The sequence below is a fragment of the Antechinus flavipes genome, chromosome 5 (genome assembly GCF_016432865.1).
Source record: "Antechinus flavipes isolate AdamAnt ecotype Samford, QLD, Australia chromosome 5, AdamAnt_v2, whole genome shotgun sequence".
NCBI classification, from domain to species: Eukaryota; Metazoa; Chordata; class Mammalia; order Dasyuromorphia; family Dasyuridae; genus Antechinus; species Antechinus flavipes.
This window is the reverse complement of record NC_067402.1, coordinates 142471466-142491211: the sequence shown is the minus strand read 5'-3', so window position 1 is coordinate 142491211 and position 19746 is coordinate 142471466. Positions and strand designations below refer to the sequence as shown.

Genomic DNA, 19746 nt, shown 5'->3' with positions numbered 1-19746 from the left:
GTATAGTAGCATGTACACAATGGGCGCTCAATAAATATTTTTGACGGTGATGATCATAATGAATTAATTCTCCTTCATGAAATATGTTCCTAAAATATTAAAGGAATTGTTCTTTTACTTACTGATAATTAATTTAAGACCATAATTTAAATGTAAAAAATTACTCCAAACATTTAGCCTGCCGTGTTCAAAATTTCAAGATCTTTAGCAGTTGAAATTTTCTTTCTTTTGAAACGCGTTATCAACATTCAAGAAAATCTCCAGGTGTGGAGGGAAAAACATATTATCCCTGATAGAAGGATTTGTGGGTGCCTCTGTCTTATGTTTTTATTCATTTGAGTATCCTATTAAGGAGTTTAAAAAAGTAAATGAGTAAACGAGTCTTTGGCTAAAAGATTAAAAGAAATCAATATTACAGAAAAGATTCCTGTTTTGAGTGAAATTCTGGTTAGACAAGATGCTCCTTATAGTTCTTTCCAAATCCAAGATTTTATGAGTCTGTAAAATAATAGTAAATACTGCCATCTGATGATAAAATGAAATAATTTATGAATTATTCCATTTATAGATTCAATCTTGTTACCTTTGAAAATTAACAAACCTTAGACATGAAATAAAAAAAATTTTTTTTGGGTTGGAACAAACCTTCTAGGTCATCTAATATAACATGGTACATAAATACTTTACTAAATATAACATGCTACTAAATGACATTTTCAAGCATTGTAATTAATATATACAGCTTTTGTGTTTGTTTGGGTTTTTTTTGCTCATGAGCATTAGATATAATTCTTCCAATTAGAAAAAGAGTATTACTGACTGAATAATGAGATGTACACTAATGCTTGTAATTAACAATGTTAATATGGGACAGTTATCAAGGAAGAAAAATACTAGGTGTCCCAAATATATTAACTTAAAACTATGCCAACCAACTTCAGGATACGCTGTATATAAAGCTGACAACCTTGCCTGGTGCAAACAAATATTGTAAGACCAGCTCTGAACATTGCAGGTACTCAATAATTACCTGAATAATGAAATTTAGAAATATAGGTGAATATTTCCAAGTAAATTTAAGCTTTTACGAATATATGAACTTTGCTTTCAGTTAAAGAGTAGACTTAAAAGGCAGTCACCCCTAGATGTCACTCTTAAGAAGCAGTTTTGCACAAGTCAGCTACAGGTTACATGAATTTATAATCAGTGTTTCTGGAGACTTTCTTTTCCCAAGACCTTTGTTGGCTGGGAGAGTAATTTCTCACATATTAGCTGCCACTTCCACACACACACAACCAAATAAAGGGGGGTGAGGGTGAGGATGGGTGGGGGGGAGACAATCCTGCTTCATTTGAATTTAAAGCACAAATTCTTTTATCTATATTGAAGAGAACTAAGAGGGGAGTCACCTTTCAGGAGTAGATGTGTATTTATTTTAAACCCAGGCAAAATTATAGGATTTGATTGTTTGCTATCTGGCTTTTCCCAATCCCACTTTAAATTTCCTTAACCCTGTTCCCTCTAGCTCTTACAGCTCTCCAGATAATAACCTACATCTATTCCATAACTCATTGCATATGAGAAAATATTTTCATAGTGGATAAAGATCTATCTTCAAAGTCAGCTGGGTGTGTGCCATCTCTGTCACATCCTATAGATGTAACCCTGTGCAAGTCCTTTCATTTTGCAGTTTTCTAGGCCAGAGAAGTCAAAAAACAGTTAGGAAATAGTTATCAAAATGAATTAAATTACAATAGAGCATATATAATGTTAGTGTGTGGTTTTCTTAGTTAATATTTGGCCAAAGGGATTCTTGTGAATGGATCAGTGATCCCATTTTTTATTTGAGTGTGACACTGCTCTACTCAGCTTCCTAAGACTATATGTTGCAGAGAAAGTACCAGCCTGCATTGGTAAACATTTTCACATTTGGGCGTTTCCTGTACAAATAAAATCACAGGTCTCTAAACCTTATTTCAACATCAATGATTCTTGGAGCCAAAGAGACTTGGGTGCAAGTCCTTGCTTCAAAAATGAAATGTGTGACTGTGTTCTCTTAATTTTTAGTCCCCCAGACAATTCTCTAAGACTATAAATGACACTGATCTGCACTGGCAGAGGGATTTTCTTCAGTAGGAGCTCCCCACAAAAATGAAATCACAAGTCTGTTTTAAACAAAGCAGAACAGCCTCAACATATCTTATCTCCTTTGACCTCACAACTTCCTACTAATGCACTTGACATTGTTATCCCCATTTTACAGAGGAAGAAACTAAAGCTGAGAAAGATTAGGGTCAACTGGTTAGTAAAGAGTCTGAAGTAGGGTCTGAGCCTAAGTCCATGTTGCCTCTCTCTTGTTCAATCATCATCAGTTATATCTGATTCTTCATGGTTCCATTTGGGGTTTTCTTGCCAAAGATAATGGAATGGTTTGCCATTAAATTTTTGAGCTCTTTTTACAAATGAGGAAACTGAGGCAAATAGAATTAAGCTACTTATCCAGGGTCACACAACTAGTAAATGTCAGAGGTCAAATTTAAATTTAGGTTTTGTTTACTCAAGACACTGTGCTTCTCTGATCACTCCCTAACTCAAAAATTTTCTGGAATGCCATTTATACTTAGCATGAATGTCACCCCCTTTCTAATTTTAGAAGAAAAAGGTTTTTGTTAAAGGTATTTCAGACCTCTCTAAGGATTCAGGCAGCTGGTCCCAGAGTTTAAATCTGATCCCAAGTACAAATCCAAACTCTGCCATTTTCTTCTTCTGTGATATTGGGTAGACCTCTTTGGGTCTCAGTTTTCCCATTTGTAAAATGAAAGAGTGGATTAGCTAATCTCTAAATTTTCTTCCAGTTCCAAATTCTATGATCCTATGAGAGTGTACATATGCAGGGTAGAAGAGGGAGTATACTGTAAACAAAGAACACATCCAAAGTCTCAGAAAGCAAAGCAAATGAGTAGCCTCCTATTTTTCCTAGATGGGGTTTTCTTGCCAAAGATAATGGAATGGTTTGCCATTAAATTCTTGAGCTCTTTTTACAAATGAGGAAACTGAGGCAAATAGAATTAAGCTACTTATCCAGGGTCACACAACTAGTAAATGTCAGAGGTCAAATTTAAATTTAGGTTTTGTTTACTCAAGACACTGTGCTTCTCTGATCACTCCCTAACTCAAAAATTTTCTGGAATGCCATTTATACTTAGCATGAATGTCACCCCCTTTCTAATTTTAGAAGAAAAAGGTTTTTGTTAAAGGTATTTCAGACCTCTCTAAGGATTTAGGCAGCTGGTCCCAGAGTTTAAATCTGATCCCAACTACAAATCCAAACTCTGCCATTTTCTTCTTCTGTGATATTGGGTAGACCTCTTTGGGTCTCAGTTTTCCCATTTGTAAAATGAAAGAGTGGATTAGCTAATCTCTAAATTTTCTTCCAGTTCCAAATTCTATGATCCTATGAGAGTGTACATATGCAGGGTAGAAGAGGGAGTATACTGTAAACAAAGAACACATCCAAAGTCTCAGAAAGCAAAGCAAATGAGTAGCCTCCTATTTTTCCTAGATGTAAGTCAAAATTCATCATTAATTTTAAAATTCTTTACTCTTCAATAATTGAATTGATTTTGGTTCAGGGTATTTTAAAGGAACTTTTAAAGACTGACTTATTAACTTAAGGATCATGACTTTAAAATAAAATATCTTGATAATTATATTTCAATATAACTGATTTCCTTTGTAATCCTATATACTTTATTTTATGTGTTTAAAAAACAATGTCCTGAGAAAAAACTTCCCCAGGCTTTTAAAGAGTCTGTCACACAAAATCTCCATTTTATTATTTTATATTAAAGCTTTTTATTTTTCAGAACATATTCATGGACAATTCTTTAACATTAGCCCTTGCAAAACCTTGTGTTCCAATTTCTCCTCCCTTTCTGCATGCCCATCCCTAGATAAAACCTCCATTTTAGAAGGACTCAGGATAGATTACTAAGCTTATTATTCGGTTATTACTAGGGAGAGATGTGAACCTACCTCTGCAAAGATGAAATTAGATTCCTTTTTTTAGCTTATCAATGAAGAGGAAGAGTTTCCCCAATGTTTGGGAGTTTGGTTTACTATTACTCCCATCTGCTAAGCCAAGATAACTTTTCTCCAAAAATTTTCTCACTTGCTTACTATTAGAAAATCCAAGCTGAATATATCTAGCATAATTGTAGCCTTTCAGCTTCTAATGAGTTCCTAGTTAAATATTTGCAAAGAAAGTAAGTGTAGGTTTTCTAACAGATAGAACCAGTTGGAAAATCATTTAAAAAAAAACTATGAAGGTCCAAGTTATAATTCAAAGGTTGTAAATAAAAGGTTTTAACTTGAGATGCTTAATATTCTTTCTGATTAGCCATACTTTCTTTTCCACCAAAAACATAATTTAAAACCTCCATTGTCTTGTCAGAGGAATATTTAAAAACTCTGACCAATAAATTAAACATTACCAATTTCTTATTGAGACATAAAGTCCTACTTCCCTCTTCTAGCTTTTTTTCCATTTTTCTGAAAAGTACAAGAAAAAGACAGATCTGAGTTCAACTCTGGCATCAGACAATAATTGGCTGTGTGACAATGCAAGTCATTTAACTTTCGTGAGTTTCATATTTCTCATCTTTAAAATAAGGTGTTATTTTACACCTTCTACCTCCAGACTTACTCGGAAGTTATATTTGTAAAGCACTTTGCAAACCCTAAAGTGCTTCAAAAGTAGTAGTAGTAGTTGTAGTACTATTGGTACTACTACAAATAAAAATAATAATGATAATAATAATTATTATTATGTTAGATTTATGGGTTTGCTTTTCATTTTCTAGTTCCTTTTCATTTTTCAATAATCTTTGGATTTTTTTCTCTCTCATTCTACCCTTAGCCACACTTGTATAATTTTTCATCCTGTTCCTTGACTCTCTCTATGTCCCTCTTTCTGTATCTCTTTGTCTCTTTTTCCATCTGTGTGTGTGTGTGTGTGTGTGTGTGTGTGTGTGTGTGCACATGCACGGGCACACTCATATGCCTCTGTCTCTTACTATACTGAGAAGGTTACTTCGCTTTTTTGAGGACAGGGGCAACAGTATTTCACTTCCTCTTAACTCCTGTGTAAGCACCAGCAGGGGAAGTAGAAAGTTCTCTTTTGGATGAAAAATAGACCTAGTCATTATGACCCAGAGCAATCTGCTATTCATCAACTATTAGCAATTTAGTACATTGTGTCTAAAATCTTTATTGTTTTCAATGTACTGGTCTCTTTATTTTATTGATAACTTAGGGGCCAGAGAAGTGATGATTTATGCTCACATTTATTCATATTTCCAAGGTTTGTGGTTAACTTTTTAAAATGCTTTTTCAATATGTCATGAGATCCTAATAAAGGCAGTTAAATAAGATAAAAGCTTGAGGACATAAATGTCAATAAGAGAATTATCTCTTAATTTGATAATTATTGATGAACTTCCATTTTAGATCAACGAACATTTATTCAAGCTCTTACTCTGGATGAGACACTGGGAATACAAACATTTAAAATTATATGTTTCTGTCATTGGGGGACATACAGGGGAAAGGATATAGTATGTATTCAAATAAATATGATACAATTTTATAAGTCAAAAAGAAATGTCCAGAAAAATGCTCCAGGAAAAAAATTGAGGAAAGAGAACTCACAGCTGATCAACATCAACCTCACTATATAATAATTTTGGATGCACTCAGTAGCAAATTGATTTAACCACATTCTAGAAATTAGATTCTGCTTCTAAGGCATGTCTTGTCTTCTCCACTTGAAAAATGGAAAAAAAAAACTTCAAGAAGGAATTAAGGAAAAAGAAAGATTTTTTTTATTTTAAAACATAATTTTCAAACACAAGTTTGAGTCTAACACAGTGGTCCCTGGGAGTTGATAAATGTATGTAAAGTACTTCTTGGTTCTTGTGTTACACTCTTGGAAACAGAGCCCCACATTTCCTCAAGCCACCTGGCTTCTAGAGTTGAACTAAAGGAGCAAAAGAGTGAAATGTAAAGATTTCCACATTCACCATGATCCACCATTGATCAGAGTGCAAAGAATGAAATATTACCTGACCACATCAGTGTAAAGAGGTGTGAGAAGAACAAAGGACAAAGCAGCTACTGTCCTGTTTTCCCTTGGAAATACAGACAGCTTTACATATAATTATTGTCGTTCTTCTTTTTAAAATCAAGAAAGGTTGGGACTAGAAGGTACCATCGAGGTTATGGATTCCATTCCATACCTGAGCAAGAATCCTCTCTAAAATATCCCCTAGTGATCATCCAGTCCTGAGATTGGAATTCTCCAGTGATGAGAAATCATCTCCTATTATTGATAGAAGGACCTTCTTTTTGGGCAGGTTATCAGCATTGATTAAAATTCCTTTATGTTAGTATAATAGAGATTCTCTTTAACGCATATGAGCCAACAGCAACAACCTACTCTAGTAATCAAACACAGAATCTGGGCTTGTCAGAGTATGAGGGCTTTGAACCCTTGAAATTTCCAGATGAGGATTCTAGTCATTAGATCTGGCCAGCCTTTTATGTCAATCTAATGAGCTTATGGCAAATTATAACACTCTGAAAAAAGATTTTTCTCCCAGAGAAGAATTTCAGGGCCAGTGGAACAATTCAGAACTAGAGAATGACTATTGGATTATTTCTCCAAGGTAGATTTTTTTAATAGGTGATCCCCTGAATAGATAGGACTGACTCTATTCATCAGAGATGTGAGAGATGAGATACTTGTTAGGTTATAAATTGGATTTAGTGGCCTCTAAGACATTTGCCTATGAGAAGGTTATATATTCATTTAGTAGAGCACATTATAAGATTTATAGTAGAAAAGGATTTTAGAAATATTGTAGTCTAATCTCCTCATTTTGTAGATAAACTAAAGCCCAGAAAAATTAAATGGGTTGCTCAATACTTAACACAGTGCTTAGCATATATGTCTACATAAATATATATCCATATGTTTCTCCATATGTATGTATGCATATACATAGGGTTTTGGTTGTTCAGTTGTTTTAGTCATTTCTGACTTTTCATAACCTCAGTTGGGGTTTTCTTGGCAAAGACAATGAAGTAGTTTGCCATTTCTCTCTTCAGCTTATTTTGCAGATATGGAAACTAAGGAAATAAGGTTAAATGACTTGCTCAGGATCACACAGCTAGTGTCTGAGATCAGATTTGAACTCAGGGAGATGAGTCTTCCTGACTCCAGATTTAGCTCTCTATCCACTGAAACACCTAGCTGCCATGATTTTATGATTAGGGGAAGTGGTAACAGAAGTGAAGTTTGGATTCAGACATTCTGTGTCTGAACCCAGTGTATCACCTATTACTCTACATAGTCTTTTCTTTACACATTCTTGTTCTGTCTTCATTTGGTGATAATGATGTGATCACATCAGATGCTATGGCAAGGGTAGTGTAGTTTAGTAGTTACAAGGCTAAACTTGGAGTCAAGAAAATATGGATAATCTATGTTATTCATAGATATGGCTATATCTATGGCTAATATGATAATATATTTTATGTGACTTTACATGTAAAATTGATATCAGATTGCTTACCTTCTCAAAAAGGGAGCCAAAGCAGGAGGGAGAGAATTTGGAAATTTTAAAATGCGAAGTCAATTTTTTTACATGTAATAGTAAAATATTTAATGGCATAAATATTTTTTAAAAATAAAATGTGGATTCAGATCTTACATCTCATAATCATGGTCAAAACTCAGCCTTAACCTCCCTCAGCCTTATCTCTAAAATAGGGATAATAATACTTGTATTATCTATCTCAGAGGGTTTTTTTTTTCCTGAGGATCAAATGAAATAATGTATGTGAACTACTTTGCAAAATTTAAGCACTATAGAAAATGCCAGTCAACTCATTAGGGAGCATTCACTGAGTGGTATCATAATAATACATTAATTTGTAGATAGAAATTTTCTACTAACACTAGGAACTTAAACTCAATAGTTAGCCTCACTTTCAGGATGTTTACTTGGCATATGCCTTTTCTCCAAAGCCACAAAATGTACAGTAATTCTGAATCAAGAGAAAGTCATATCCATCCTCTTGTGAAAAATTATACAAGTTGCCAAATTAATGTGAATATTGCCTTTGGTAAGATCTGTACTTAGCCAATGCAATTACTAAGGAAAAATGAAAGGTAGTTCAATGGGGTATATGCATGGACAAAAGAAAATGATTTCTTAATATAAATGGAGTCATTAAGAATGCAAGAGCCCTAATGCACTGAGGCAGTCTTCCAGGAGGCAAAGGATTCTGCATAGTCATGAACAGAAAAACTCCAAGGTACTTTGAGAATTTTAGATCCATCAGCAAATGAAAAATGGAAGAACTGGAACTAAGGAATTGAACTAATATTTCTACTCTTTTGAAAAGATGCAGGGACAAATGTGGTATTGGATTTTGACTCTAACTTATCAGTCATTGGGGGAAAGTCTGGAAGGAAGAAGATGAGGACCCTAAATTAATGGTTAAAAACCAAAAACTTTTGGGGAGTGGGCTATAGTTAAAGCTATATTGAGGAAGAAAGAAGGATATACTCCACGGTTGGAAAGAAAAAGGTATGAGGTATATCTTTTCAGACTAGGCCAAAGTATTACTTTGGTTTGTCTAATTTTACTTCTTTTTCCAAGCAGAGTTTTGTTGGGGACTGAGAGACAGTATTGGAGAAGTACCAATGATTAAATAAAATCAGTAATACATTTTAACTTTTTTTTTTAAAACAAGTCAGTTGAAATTGAGTAGATGTCCATCAGTTGGGGAATAGCTGAATAAATTATGGTATATGAATGTAATGGAATACTATTGTTCTATAAGAAATGATGAGCAGGCTTGTAGTGTGCTTTCTAGAGCCCCCAAATTGGGGTGCCAAAAATATTATGCTTTCTAGAGTCCCCTCACTGATGTGTCAAAATATACCATGCAGATTAGCTCTTTGGAGGATCTTGGGACCAGTCTGAATCCTTGGTCTTAGTGGAGGAGTGAAGAAGGCAGGAGACGCTAACTATAAGCACCCTGCTATTGATATGTAAATTCCTCTTACTGTAAGTATCTCTTACTTCAAGTAGGACACAGCGGCTCTTGCCCTCTCTGACTTCTCAGGAAGGCTGAGAGCCCTTAGGGAAGATGGGGAGCCAAACCAGACATTGTCAGCAGGTTCCCTCTGGGCTGAAGGGTCTTATACCTTACCCAGAGTTCCCCCACTATCTGTGGCCCTATATATAGGCTGATTTCAGAAAACCTTGGAAAGACTTATATGAACTGATGCTAAATGAATGTGAGCAGAACCAAGAGATCATTGTATATAATAAATCATTATACACAGTAACAAGAAGATTATGTGATGAATAACTGTTATGGATTTGGCTCTTTTCAGTGATGAGGTGATCCAAAGCAATTCCAATAGACTTGTGATGGAAAGTGTCATTCACATCCAGAGAGAGAACTATGAAGACTTTGGATCAAAGCATAGTGTTTTCACTGTTTTGTTGTTAATTTACTTGTTTTTTTTTCTTTCTTGTCTTGTCAGCATTTGTCTTGTGCAGCATGATGAATATGGAAATATGTTTAGAAGAATTGCACATGTTTAACCTATGTTAGATTGCTTGCTGTTTTGGGGAGGAGGAAGGGAGGAAAAGAGGGAGAAAAAATTGGAACACAAGGTTTTGCAAAGGTGAATGTTGAAAACTATCTTTTCATTTATTTGGAAAAATACAATACTATTTAAAAAAAAACAAGTCAGTTTCTCCATAAAAAGGAAAAAGAATATAATCTGGAAACCATAGGCAAATATGCTTGACTTTACTTTCTTCCAAAAAAGATGACCATAAACATTTAAAAAAATAAAATAAAAAAGTGCCTCCCAAAGAGCCATCATGGTTCCATTAATAGAAACCATGCCAAGATAAGCTTATTTTCCTTTTTACAAGGTTATGTTGTAGATTTTAACAAATGTAGGTAAGCAAGCAAAAATGTCTCTCATAAAAGTATGTGTGATAGACAATTGTATAATTTAATGAATTCAAGAGTATTATGGATGGTTAAAAGTCAACCATAATGGGACACTCCAGAAATCTACACTTGGCCTTGTACTATTTAACATTTGAGCAACTTGGATAAAGGCCTGATGATGATAAAAACTAAGAAGGATAGCTAATACCTGAATGACAGAGTCAGAATCTAAAAAGATCTTGATGACTTAGGATGCTGAGCCAAATAAAAGGTGAAAGGATTTAATGGGGACAAACATTTCTTCTATTTGGTTCAGTAAATCAGTTTCATAAGAAATTTGGAGTCAGAGGTTCTGGATTTGAATCCTTCCATTGCTTCACATCACTTTTATGATATTGAGTAAGTCATTTCCTGTCTTTGTTTCTTCATCTGCAAAATTAGGAGATTGAACTGGATTACCTATAAGGTACCTTTCAGCTATAGTCCACAATCCCAAATATATAATGAATGTGTCTAGACAGCAGTTTGCCTTTAAAAAATCTTAAAATGAAGTTTTAGTGATCTCAATATGAGTCAATAAGTCACAAGGGAGAAAAAAAGACAAATGTATTCTTGGGTACATTAAGAGCATAATATCTAACATGAGAAAGAAGGCAATAGTGCCCACTGCTCTATCTTCTGAGACTATTTCTGGATTATTGAGTTTAGTTTTGACACAACAGTTAAAAAGGATGTTAAGAAGCTAGAATGTCCAAGGGAAGTAAGCAGAACTTTGAGTTCGTGGCATATGAAAGGCTTGGGTAAAGGAATTAGAATGTTAACTTCAAAGAAGAGCAGAATCAAGGAAAGGGTATGATTGTTGATTTCTAGTATATGAAAAGTTGTCACATAGAAGAGAGATTAGATTTGTTCTCTTTGATCCTAGAGTACAATGGGTAGAAATTACAAAAAGGCAAATGTAGATTTAGTAAGGGAAAAGTTTACCTTCTTGGAGATATATTGGATTTTCCTCAGTAGAAAACTATGTCTATTGTTTCATGTCTCTTCTTGGGCTTATATAAATTTTCATTATCAGTATCTATATGGGAGAAACATAATCTATAGGGCAATAACATAAGATGAAAGATAGTTAATGAGGTATTAATAGTTACTATGCTTCCCTGGTGTTTATGCAAACAAGACATTTTACAATTTACAAAAAAAGTTTGTCTTTTACATGTTTAGAATCTATGAATATAAGCCCTTTAGGAATCATAATTTCTATTGCATATTTTATGCAAGTCAAATTAAGTTCTTGAAACTTGTTCTTTGAGTATCTCATTTTAACAATAACAATGATTCTCCTTCTCTTTTTCCAGGACATTTGTGTCAAGGCTTACCTAGCTCTTCGACAACACACTAACCTGTTGATCATCCTGTTTTCCATGATGTTGATGACTGGAATGCCACAGTTAACTAGCAAGGAAGATATTGAGTATATCCGGGATGCCTTGACAGTGGGGAAAAATGAAGAAGAGGCCAAAAAGTATTTCCTTGATCAGATAGAAGTTTGTAGAGACAAAGGGTGGACTGTGCAGTTCAACTGGTTCTTACATCTTGTTCTTGGTATCAAACAAGGAGAAAAACACTCTGCCTAGTGTTTAGAACAAGATTTGAAGGCAAAAAAACCATTAGAAGAGTTTGAAATAAAATGTCAGTTATTGAACTTGAACTCAAAATGGAATTGGACATTCTGACAGTGGGCTCTTCAGAAATACAATTGTTTTTGCTGATTTTTTTTTAAAATAGAAAAACTGTTATCACTGCAGATTATTTGAATAGCTATTGTATAATACTGAGCAGATTTCTAGGTCTTCCCAGCAGTGCTTGGGAAGAGAATTGTAAATTTAAGCAGATTAATACCATCATTGTTATGTTAAAAGGTATGATTGAGTTATTAGATATTTCTGGAAATACTTCTAGAAAGAAATTATAACATCTATTTTCATCTGTGTATCAAAGATTGCCTCTGATAACCCCCCACCCACCCACACAAACACAGAAAATGCAGGGGAAAAAAATGTAGTCACTTTAACCTCATTTCTTAAAAGGTCCTTTCAAAACATCCTCTCATATCTTTAGATACCAATGATATGCCAAAAGCAAAGAAGGAGGTTAGTTTTTTCACAATGCTATTTGCAATTATGTATTTTAAAGTGAACAAATGAGAATAAAAAGGCACATGGAGAACTTAAAATGGAAAATCTACACCTTTTTGCCCTTATTCTTTTCTGCTGGTCTGGTTCCAAGACTTTGAATGTGCGTAATACAAATGATTGCATCTGTTAGTGCTCTCCATGTAAGAAAAAGTAATTCAGTGTAATTAAAGGTTCTTTCTGGAGCATGGAAACAGGAAATCATTGTTACAGGCACTCATCTCATCTAAAGTTTTTCCTCCCTCTCTGCCTCCTTTCTTGCTTTCCATTCTCCCTACCATTTACAAACACAAACACATGCCCACACAGGATTGTGAAATCTTCAAGGGCACTTTTGTCCCACAATTGAGAAAAATTACTTGGAAAGAAAGTCTCCTTTAGAACTACTAACATTTTTAATCTTTATACAAAACAAATTTCATATTTTTGAAATGTATTTTGAAGAATAATTCAGAAGATACAAATTAGTAAACAAGTGATTTCTGTTCAATTTAGCCTAAAAGGAATTTTTTAAGGAAGATAATTGTTCTGGGGCAGCTAGATGGCACAGTAGATAGGGCACTGGCCCTGAAGTCAGATCAAAAGATATTTAATACTTCATATCTGTGTGACCCTGGACAAGTCCCCAATTGCCTGGGGGCAAGAAGGGGGGAGATAAGTGTTCCCCTAAGAAAATTTTTGAGAAGAATGCCAGTTTCTCCAATTATTTTAAAGCTCATAAACTTTAAAACTGTTAGACATTTTCTAGGTAGCCTATAATAAATGATGGAAATATATTAGACTATTTGATATAGCATATATTTTGCTATTTATGAGGTTCTTGTGAAATAAAAAGTTCTCTCAAATGGAATCATTAGACATTTATTTGTGCGCTCTTAGAAACAATCTATACGTAGAATTGCACATTGAACTAATTTACAAAGGAAGGGGAAATTGCTATACTAAAGCAACTTCACAATCCTTGGGAAATGGAAAGATTTCACTCTGCTGAAGGCCCTAAGTTATGTGAGGAGAAAACAAATTCTCTCTCCTTAGAAAGGTAACTCAGAGGCTGTGGAGATTCTCAAGATAATTTGTTTGCCACTAGTCCTTTTAGAAAGAAAAGATCCTGGCTTTAGACAAGTATGTTTTCATTATTCTTGTAAGAAATAATTACTTTCAAATGAAAAAATAACCAGATCAGGCATTGTATAATTACTTTTCCTTCTAATGGAGTTATTGATAGTCTTCTTACCTTGATGATTAAAGATAACAAAAGAAAGAAAATGTTTTGTAGCTTACTACCTAAGTAATTGCTTTTCTTTTTCAGAATTTATAGTAGATAAGATAGTTCAGTTAATTTTTTCATTCCTGTTTCATGATGTGGAATTAATCTTCTGAAGGACTTAATTGTCCCCTATTCTGAGGGCAAAGTAAAATTTCAACTCTGGGGTTATGTTCATAAGTACGAGCAAATCATCTACTGGGTTCCAATTTGATCCTTCTGCCCCCATTGAAACCTATAAAATTGGTCTTTTTTATTCCTGAAATTGTAGGAGAACCAAGTTCTCTGAATTATAGAAGAGGTCTGGAGACTCCAGAATAGCATCGTGGCATGAAAAGAGCTAGAGTTGGAATTTCTGAATTCTGGACCAAGATTTCTTGTTATCTACTGTTCTTTGGAAGTCACTGAACATTTCTAAGCATATATATCCTTATCTAAAAACTGAGAGGTATTAGGTTAAATAATCTTTAAGTTTTCTTACAGCTCTGAGATTTGGGTGTAGCCCATTAGGGTCATGTTAATACAAAGAAGGGCATTCAGATTAAACAGATTTCTTTTTTAATATATAATATATATTTTAATATATTTAATACATATCTTAATATTTCTTTCTATAAATAAATTTATCTTAATTATTATTAATATATACATATATACATACATACACCCACAGTAAAATGTAACTTACCTTATAGTTATTTTTATATCCCCAATGCCTAACAGTCTGGCATAGATTAGGGATTTAATAAATGCTTGTTGATTGGTTTAAAAATTACTTCAACCACTGTTTAATACATGTAGTTTATTTTTACATGAATATAGCAGAAAGGAATAAGAACAAAACATTTTTTCTGCTCTGTTTACTATCCTTTATCCATATGGTTATATAAAAACACCAGAAAATACTGGTCACATTGCTTGTGCACTATTAGAATAGCCCCAAGAGTATGAAATGGATCCAATGTTTCAAACCAATGCTATTTAGCTTCATTAGATCTGGCTCTTTTAAGTCATTGGAGGATTTGCCTTAACTTAGACAAAACACATATTTTTTGGAATTTTTTTCTTAGAAATTTCCTTTTTTTTTAAATGAAAGAGTTGCTTTCCAAATAAGTAGCTATAGTATTAAAAATTGAGGTAAATAGGGTTAAGTGACTTGGCCAAAGTCACACAAGTAATGAATGTCAGAGGTCAGATTTGAACTCAGGAAAATGAATTTTCCTGACTTCAGACTTGGCATTCTCTTCACTGCACCACCTAGCTGACCCAGAATCTTAGAGGAGTAATAGTAATAACATAATAGAGTTAGTATTTATATGCTTTTAATTTTATAAAAAATACATTACAAGTGTGATCTCATTTCATCCTCATGAAAATCCATGGAAATACATGTTATTATTACCGCCATTTGACCCCAAAATAGTGTCATTTTAGTCCTCTTCAAGAACAAAGGACAACCAACCAATTCCCATTTTATAGATAAAGAAAACTGAGGCAGATGGAGTTTATGTGACTTGCCCAAGATCACAAGATAGTAAGGATTTGAATTCAAGTCTTCCTGACTTCAGGTTCAGTGCTCTTTCAGCTGTGTCATTAACTATCTTGGTAGTAGAAATAGTATTAACTAAGGATGTAATAATAAATAATAAATGGGATAACATACTTATTATCTCTGTTGTCCTATCTGCTGCTTGAGTTGTGTGGAATATGCTTTTCACTGAGCCTAGAAAAGAAGATCTCACTTTAAAGAATACAAAAGGATGCTTTTATTCAAATACAAAAAAGCAGTTATTTCATCTGTGTAATTGCCTACAGAACATTGTTGTTGTTTGTCCTTTATTTTCAAAGGGGACCAATGTCATCAGTGTCTCGACTTAGAAGAACATTGATTTAAATGAGGTGGAGCTGTGCAAAATCCTTACCCTCACTCTCTCCTCCAGGGTCATCTGAGTCCAGTGGCAAGACATCCATCAAAACAACTAAAGATGACTCCTACAGAACATTATACATAAAAAAATAATATTAGAATAGTGCCTTATGCATGGATGATTTATCTAAACTCCATCAATAAAGATGAGAAAGGGTTGAATAACAATAATAAACTGACAATTATAATATGCTTTCAGGATGGCAAGTGGAAAAGAATGTCAGTTGCCCAGATTATAACAAGGATTTGGAGAGACAATTTATAGAGCTTGTCCATCCATTTGACTTTGGGGCATATGGGCCAAATAAACAATGAGTTGAGCCCAAAGATGAAGAAAAGGAGAAGGTAGGTTGGATCATTTTCAGGAAATTGCCAGTAGCTCTCTTTTAATGCTAACAATCTATCATCATTGATCCATGGAAAACCAGACACAAAAAAGCAAAGATCTCTAGCAAATGGGTTAACCCCATATATATCTGTAGATGTAGGATAGAAGAATATAGATAAGGGTCTTGTAGGATGGATGGTCATGAATAGGTTGCAATTTACATTATTACAGGGAACACACACAATGAGATCACAAATTTGGGGGGAGTTTTAAGATCTATAAGGTGTTTTGCATGTATTACCAGCACCGGAACCATCATTACAGTAATATTATAAAGTTTACTAAAAGTATGGAAAAGTTAAAATTTAAACAACAATAACCAGTTTTAATAATAAATATGGACAAATAGATCTATGTTTCATTGATGTGAGGACCTTAGTATGCATCTCATCTTGCACAGTTCTTGGACCTGTCGAAAGACAACTCTTTCAACATGCTAGAGTGGGCTCCCTCTTTTTATCTTAGTAGCAACTTCAAGGCTCACCACTTGTTATCACATACTTACTCCATAAGCAACTTGTCTCTTTTTCTGTTCATATACTGTCTACTTCATAAAACAGATAATTTCCTTATCACTGGAAGTCTTCAAAAGCAAGCCCAGATGATCTGTTAGCAGAAGCCCTCTCTCCCAAATTACCTTGTATTTAACTACTTTATATCTATTTGTATTTATTGCTTTTATACTTATTCCATGTGTGTCTTTGTATTTGTTGCCTATGCCAAGCTTCTTGTGAATAGAAATTATTTCATTCTTTATAGTTGTATCCCCAGAGCCTAGGCAGTATCTCCAACATAGCATGTGCTTAATTGTTGATTGATTAGTTGATGTTGCCATGCATTATCATAGTGAAGCTATTAAGACTTTTTGAATCAAACTTTGTTATTGACTCAATAATATTAGTACTAGACCTAAACCCACAAAGAAATCAAAGAAAGACAATAAGTTCCATTTGTAAAAAAATTTAAATTAGTCCATTTTATAATAGAAAAAATGGAAATTAAGATCCCCATCTATTGAGAATTGGCTGAACAAATTATGATTTATAAATGTAACAGAATATTATAACACTATTAGAAATGTCTAAATGAATAGTGTTAGAGAAAACTGGGAAGATATACACACAAGTGAAATGAGAAGAATCAGAAGAACAATTAGTTTACATGATAATGACATTGTAAAGATAAACAACTTTGGAATACTTATACTCTCTCACAATGACAAATCATAATTGTAGGAAATGATGACAAAAACATATTACCCACCTCCATGCAGGAAGCTTAGGGAATCAAAATGCAAAATGCAACATACATTTTTGGAGAAGGGCAGTGTGGCAGTTTCTTATGTCTTACTATGCACATTTATTATGAGAACTTTGATTTATTTCTTTGTTTTGTTCAGTGGGACAAAGGGAAGGGAAAGAAACTAAATGTATTTTGTTCATTGAGTGTCATACGTTAAAGACATTTGTCATCTACAGAGAGTGTACAGAGGAGAACAAAGAGAATGGTGAAATGTCTTTTAATCTATGTCATGAAAATTGGTTAAAAGAATTGGAATTATTTAAGCTGGAGAAGACAAGACCCAGTGGTTTATGATAACTTTCTTCAGGTATTTGTAGAATTGTCATAGGGAGTTATGTTTGCTCTGTTTGGATCAAGAGAGCATATCCAAGAATAATGAATGAATATTGTGAAGAAGTAAATTTGTTGGGAAAAATATTCCAACTACTAGAGGTATCTCAGAGTGCAATGTGCCGCCTCAAGAACTGATGAGTATCCCCTCCTTACCCATTTTCAAGTAAAAGTTTCATGATTTGTCTGACATATGGTTGAGATTGCTTCCATGTACAATTTGAATTAGCTGCTGGATTCTCTTTCAACTCAAATTCTGTGATTCTGTTTCTAATTCTATGATATAATAAGACTCTATTGCTGTTGATGTCTTAAGATGTCGTGATTAAAGCCTCTGACCTTTAGAAAAGTTGCTCAAATAAATCTGAAGCTCCAGTTCTTTCTGTGAATGGGGAAAACATGAGTTGGGTTTTTCCCTCACTCTCCAGGCTCAGACTCCCATTCTGTATTTTGTAGTGGAGAAAATAGGATGATAAACATTACCATTGCTTGCCACCTTCTAATCCAAGATCAAGCTGATGCTGCTGGACTACTTTATATTGTTATTGTTAGTCATGTCTGACTCTTTAAGATCCCATAGACCATAATATATCAAGTCTTCTATCCTCCATAACTTCCCAAAGTCTTTTCAAGCTCATGTTATTTGCTTCCATGACACTTCCATCCAGCTCATCCTCTGCTGTATCCTTCTCCTTTTGCCTTGAATATTTCCCAGCACCTGCATCTTTTCCAGTGAGCCTTTTTCTTATTATATAGCTAAAGTATTTATATAGTACAAGATTAAATAATACACTGAACTCAAATGATATCTGGCACATTGTAAGCATTTTAAATATTTGCTACTTGGTTGTTTGAAATTATGACTGAATAAACTCCAGTTTCATTATTATCTGATCCCTGATTCAACACTTGATGCAGAAGAGCTCAGGCATCCAGAACAGAGGAATATCTCAGACAGATCTAGTGAACTGCCAAATGTACATGTTTACACTGTGAACTATAAGGATTACACTCATCCCAGAGTCTCACTAAGAGCTTGAGAATTTAATAACCAAAAAAATCTAAGATTTCCATGATGAAAATGCCTTGTTAGAATCATCCCCTTCCACTAATCTAGAGATCCATGTAGACTGTTATTTTAGCTACAAACTCAGGCTCCACTTTTGTGGTTCTGAGCCCTGTTTGGTCCTTCCCCACGAAGGGCAGCCATCCCCAAAACATGCCACAATGCTCATATTCATCTATCTTCCCACCAGATTTTCATCTCTAGTTCTCCAATATATATTATAAACTCCAATATTGACTTATTTGCTTGTTTTTTATCCCTATGGCTTAGCATGCTTTTAAATTTATTCATTCATTGTCTCTAAGGGGATACTTCCAAGAGACTTAGTGCTGTGAGTCTAAGCCTTGGAAAGTGTTGTCAAATTTGGGGGGTTTGAAGCTGACCAGTGAGAGAAGGTGCTTTTCTGTCAAGCAGGTGAGTTTAAGGATAGCAGAAACATGGTTGAGTTCAGTGGCCCAGTAAACATAATCATAATGGGAATATGGCACATATCTCATCCTGAAAATAACCTGATCTTTCATATTGTCATGGTATTGCCTGAATGTTTTTTGGGAGCCAAGAGCAGCTAAATGGTGTAGTAGAACAAATGCTGGTCCTGGAATTAAAAAACTCATCTTACTGAATTTAAATCTTGTTTCAGAAACTTACCATCTGTGTGATCCTGAACCAGTCACTTAATTATATTTGCCTCAGTTTCCTCATTTGTAAAATGAGCTGAACAAGAAAATGGGAAATCATTCCAGTATCTTTGCCAAGAAAACTCCAAATAGGGTCACAAAGAATCAATTAGAAGTAAAAATCAAGAAGAATAACAATCCTATTCTGCTCTGAATATTACCATCAAAATCCCAGGCACTTGGATGCAGAAGTAAGGTTGGGGAATTATGACCATATCCTGCTCTGTCATAAAGGATCCTCTCCAAAGCCAGACATCCTCTCCAAAGCCAGACATCACACTTTTATTTCAGCATTATCAATTCTGAACCTTATTCAGTATCCTGTAGTAAGAAATCTTACTTCTAAACAGATTGTGTAATTGCATAAATTAGTTTGATTACCTCCATTCTCATAAACTGGACTTGGGAAGGACTCATTCTGGAAAAATCTGTCGATAAAGGATTTATCTATCTTTCTACTTTTTAAACTTGTTTTATTTACGAAGAAAACAATCAAGAAATGAAGATTCTCTTATGATTATTGATTCTCAAAATCATCATGGGGAGGTGATCA

General features: G+C 34.1%; 1 protein-coding gene across 2 annotated transcripts in view; it reads left to right on the top strand.

Annotated features, from left to right (window-relative positions):
- Positions 1-17799, top strand: part of PIK3CG (phosphatidylinositol-4,5-bisphosphate 3-kinase catalytic subunit gamma) — a 56043-nt gene extending 38244 nt beyond the window's left edge. For both annotated transcript variants that reach the window (XM_051962638.1, XM_051962637.1), the window contains exon 11: positions 11403-17799. In XM_051962638.1, the coding sequence (XP_051818598.1) occupies positions 11403-11681 (279 nt within the window). In that variant the 3' untranslated portion in view covers positions 11682-17799. The remainder of the gene's footprint in view (positions 1-11402) is intronic.
- The last annotated feature ends 1947 nt before the right edge of the window (positions 17800-19746 follow it).